At 35.4% G+C, this 4,951-nt stretch overlaps 1 protein-coding gene across 1 annotated transcript; it reads left to right on the forward strand.

The window, feature by feature from the left end:
• The first annotated feature begins 636 nt into the window (after positions 1-636).
• LOC118753445 (putative nuclease HARBI1) lies at positions 637-1,364 on the forward strand. Its single transcript, XM_036488323.1, has 4 exons — positions 637-675; positions 732-876; positions 934-1,305; positions 1,357-1,364. Exons 1-4 carry the CDS (start codon positions 670-672, stop codon positions 1,362-1,364), a joined length of 531 nt encoding a protein of 176 aa, XP_036344216.1. The 5' UTR covers positions 637-669.
• The last annotated feature ends 3,587 nt before the right edge of the window (positions 1,365-4,951 follow it).

Genomic DNA, 4,951 nt, shown 5'->3' on the forward strand with positions numbered 1-4,951 from the left:
ATTATTGAATATTTTTGCGAAAAAAATGTTCTTTGTTTCCGATTCAAGCTCAAGCGATGAAGAATGCAAAAAAGAGCGTACACTAAAAAGGAAAATTATTAGGCAGAACTCTGATATATTTAGTTTGCCAGATAACAGGTAAGTGTTACAATTTATACTCGTGGAAAAGTGTTTGAGCGTTTTGGATTTTTTCATACATATCAATGTTGCTAAAATTTTTATTTTATTTCAGATTTCAGGACTATTTTCGACTAAACAAAACTGCATTTAACTATGTACTACAAAAAATTAAGCCGCAAATAAAAAATGGAATCCGGACAACAGCCGTATCAAAAACTATAAAATTGGCAGCGACTTTGCGGTTTTTGGGTCAGGGCTCATATCAAACAAGTGTTGGAAACGACTTCCACCTTGGGCTTTCCCAGCCAACAGTAAGTTCAGTCCTGTCTGAAACACTCGACATTTTAGAAGCAGTCATATGTCCTCTATGGATCAAATTTCATATGACAGACGCTGAAAAAACAGAAGCCAAGGAGTATTTTTTCCAAAAAACTGGTTTTCCTGGTGTTATTGGATGTGTCGATGGAAGCCACATTAAAATTTTGGCTCCCAACAAACAAGACCAGCAATCTATACTACAATCGAAAAGGATTTTTTAGTTTGAATGCTATGATTGTAAGAACAGGCCAACGTTTGCTTTGCATTTTAAAACATAAAAAATTCTTCCACAGATTTGCGATCATAAAATGCGAATACGGTATTTTGATGCTCGTTATGCGGGTTCTGGGCATGACTCTCTAATTTGGAATATTAGCCAAGCGAGAACAATTCTGAAGGAGCGATACGATGCTGGGGAGCGTAGATGCTGGCTCTTAGGTAAGAATTAACCCCGCAAATTTAAACCCTATAAAATATATAAAAATGTTTATGTAGGTGATGCGGGTTATCCTCTTGAACCATACATTTTGACGCCATATCGATCCGCAGCAGAAGGAAGTCCAGAAGCTATTTACAACAACAAACATGCCAAAGCTAGAAACATAGTTGAACGCACTATTGGAGTGTTAAAAAACCGATTTCGCTGTTCGCTCGGTGCACGTCAACTTCACTATACGCCATCTAAGGCCACGCAAATAGCTAATGTATGTGCAGCACTCAACAACATTTGCATCGAGTTTGGTTCACACATCAAAAACGAGGATGCAGACATTACAGAACTAAACGAAGACAATGTTGACAATACTGATGATATGGAAAATAGCATAAATATTGAAGCTTCGCAAATTAGAGAACAAATAAAAAACAGTTTTGTGTAATTTCAGTTCATTCTTTTTTTATAAAATAAATGGAATTCAGTCTTTTAATATCAAATAAATAGTAATTCTAATATCTAACGTACTAAACAAAAACAATTCACAGGTACTTAAAAAAATAAATAAATAGGTACATATCTACATGAAAATCAGTCAACTTTTTTTTAAATTCCTAAGCTTTTCTTTGGCAATTTCTAATCTTATTTCTTTTAATTGCATTGCAGCTTTGTGCAATTCTACCTCTCTGCGATCCCTTTTTTCCAAAAGCTTTAGCTTCTTTTCTTCTATTGCTAGAAGTTTCTTCTGATAACCGGCCGTATCTCGTAAGGAATGCTTCATTGATCCCATTTTATTTGTAGCGTCAGTTAAAATTCTTTCCTGCATACTATTGTGCCTTTCCAAAAGGTCGTTCCTCTCGCTCGTTTTTGGTTTTCGTGTTCTGGCTGGAGTGGATGGTTGATTTCTGCTCCTGGCGCTCGCTGAAGTTGTGGGTTCTTCCTCTTCGCATGGCAAATCTGGTGGGCACAACTGAATGCATTCAATAAGTTGAGCGCCATCCAGTGGAGCAAATTCAACCGGACTTGATGTTTGGTGTTGTGTTTCCGCTGGTGGTAACTGAACACCTTGCAAAACACCTTCTGGACTTAGCTGCTTGTTAAACTGCAGCAAGTTGGCCACAGCCTCTTCCAATGGGTAGAGGTTAATTGTTTATATATTCCACCACCTGTTGCATTACACTCAGCCGTGTTTTTTATAAGTTTCTTCTTAACTTTAAATTTGTAATCTCGCCACACCTGCAGTTGAAATGTACATATATTACAAAATATATGCTTTAATGGTGTTATTATAATTACCTTCTGCCAACCATCGCTGTCTCTTAAAGGGGGCCCAAGGGCATTCAATTTACTGCTGATTGCCTCCCATTGCTGTTTAAAATTAGATGGAGCTGTTCCCTTTTGAAAACCCTTTGCTAGGCAAGGGCTTTTTTCTAACTCAGCTATAAGAGTTTCAAATTGTTCTGCGCTTGTAATTTTCATGTCTAAAATCTAAATAAATGCAGACACATAGACATTTATTAATTTAATTTAATTACAAACACGAAAAATAAAAAGAGAAGACAGGAGTTAAATGAAATATTTAACAAATGAATTCCACTGATGCTTAACGAGTCGTTCACATAGTACATACATATGTACATATGTTTACACATCATATTTTATAAGTACCTGGTACTAACGGCCTTTTTTCTTAAAAAAAAACACTTATACTTACAAATTTTCATCCAGTCGTCAGTAAACACGGTGTCGACAGAAATGGCGTCGTGTGAGTTCAACGTCGACAGCAACTTTGCTTAGCCAATACCCAAGATGTGACAATAGTTGTCAAGAGTTATCGATATCAACTACGCCAATACCGATTTTAACAAGTCGTCGTCGTTTAGTGACGACAACGCCAACCGTAATAGGGGGGATTATCTACTGTGTTAATTTTGCCACCTGGTAACTTTAAAACATTTTACCATGTGGTAACTTTGTTTGTTGTTGGTTCCCATACTAATTAGAGATAACACTTTTGGGCAAAATTACTCGACTTTGTCTCATGTGTTTGTTTTGTGTTAAACTGGCATCTCTGATCAGCTGATTATTCGCGCTAAGAGAAAATGGAAATTGAAGCAGAAAAACATAAGTTGGGCGCAATTTGAAATATTTTTAAGTTTTTATCTGACTATATTTGTTTTACTGACCATTTGAAACACATGTGTGAAGGGTTGCTCACAGTTCGAATGTGTTATCTTGTTAAAGTTGCCCCGTTTTAACTTTAAAAGTAAACTGTGAATACCCTAACTGGTCTCCCCTCTCGCTGAGTTATTTTAATACCAAATTTCTAACTTTGAGCAAAAACTATAAAAATTAATTCTGCAATGTTTCACCAAAATTTCAAACTCTTTAATTAGAATCTTTAGAAAAAAATTTGGTTTGCAGTTTTATACCTCATTAAAATTGAGTATAATACAGTGCTGCTCATTTGCATCGCTTTTAAGAAAATGGTCGAAATACTTACTTTGTATGAAAAAAATGCGCAATAGCGTCAACAAAAAACAATTGTGAAAAATTAACGGTAAGTCTTAGCGACTTGCTCTTGCACTTTATTATACTAAAATTTAACGATTTTTTTAAACAAATCTTGGGGGGTAAAAATCTCGAGAAAAATTTCCTCCAAATTTGTGATGTTACTACAAGGATTCTGTTTCAGGGCTAATACATCTAGGATCATTGAAGAAGGCTTTAAGATCTGTAAGTTTTTGTTTAAAAAAATTTGCAAAATTATTTTCTGTCACGTATTAAGCTCCCATAAATATGGTCACCGTACCTATAATTCATGAGGGAAAAATATCACGGCAAATAAAAGATATGCTTGAGCAGGGAATAATTGTAGAGTCATCGTCTCCTTACAACAGCCCTCTATGGATTGAACCAAAAAAGATGGACAAGTCTACAAAGAAAAATGGCGAATTGTCATTAAGTAAGTGATAAATTTCCTATTCCTAACATTGATTCAATTCTTGATAAACTGGGAAGGGCCCAGTATTTCACTACAATAGATCTTGCTAAAGGTTTTCACCAAATTATGGTCAAACCGGAAGATCGTAAGAAAACAGCATTTAGCACTCACGGTCATTTTGAATTCGTCAGAATGCCGTTTGGCCTCAAAAACGCTCCAGCCACTTTTCAAAGGCTGATGAACTCAGTTCTGAAAGAACATATTAATAGAATTTGCGTGGTATATCTGGACGATATACTTATCTTTAGCACTTCGCTAGAAGAGCACCTAAACAGTATAAAAGTTATCTTTAATACATTACTGAAGGCAGGTCTAAAGATCCAAGTCGATAAATGTAACTTTATGGCCAAGCAAACTCAATTTCTTGGTCACACTCTGACTTCTAAAGGTATAACTCCTAACAGTAAAAAAGTGGAAGTAATACAAAAACTTAAATTGCCGATCACTGAAAAACAAATTAAATCATTTTTAGGGGCAACAGGTCATTATCGTAAATTTATTCGTGATTACGCTAAAGTTGCTTACCCGATGGTTTATTTAAAAAAAAAAAGGAGACAAGATCAATGTAAATGAATTATATAACATCGTTCGGAAGGTAATTTGATCTTCAAAGCGATCATCAACCACTTAAGTGGCTCCAAGCTAAGTATAATGGCAAAGATATACACGCCTATGCTGTAATCCGTCGTAGATTCGATTTTGCTACGAATCGTAAAATTGGTATGCTGAAATCTGTGTTGTCGTATCGTAGTTTCGAAATTCGTAGGCCATCTTCGAAATTCGTAATTTTGCTATGCCTGAATCCGACGTAGCTGTCATTTTTATGTATTTGTCGGAAATTTTGTACGAATAGTAACTCGTGTCGGAGCGAAACAAATTATATTAAAATATCAATAAAATAAAGGGTGTGAACGCAAAAATATGTATGTAAGTTGAAGTGTAAATAAAAAAAATTATTATTAAATGTTTACAAAATTATCTATTCGAAGATCATAACAAATCGCTCGCAATACGAAGAACTGGTGGAATGCATGAGCGAAAGGCCGGACATTGCCCGAGGCTTTGTAAAAGTAGCT

The sequence above is a fragment of the Rhagoletis pomonella genome, unplaced genomic scaffold (genome assembly GCF_013731165.1).
Source record: "Rhagoletis pomonella isolate Grant_MI unplaced genomic scaffold, Rhpom_1.0 Rhpom_scaffold_02471, whole genome shotgun sequence".
NCBI lineage: Eukaryota > Metazoa > Arthropoda > Insecta > Diptera > Tephritidae > Rhagoletis > Rhagoletis pomonella.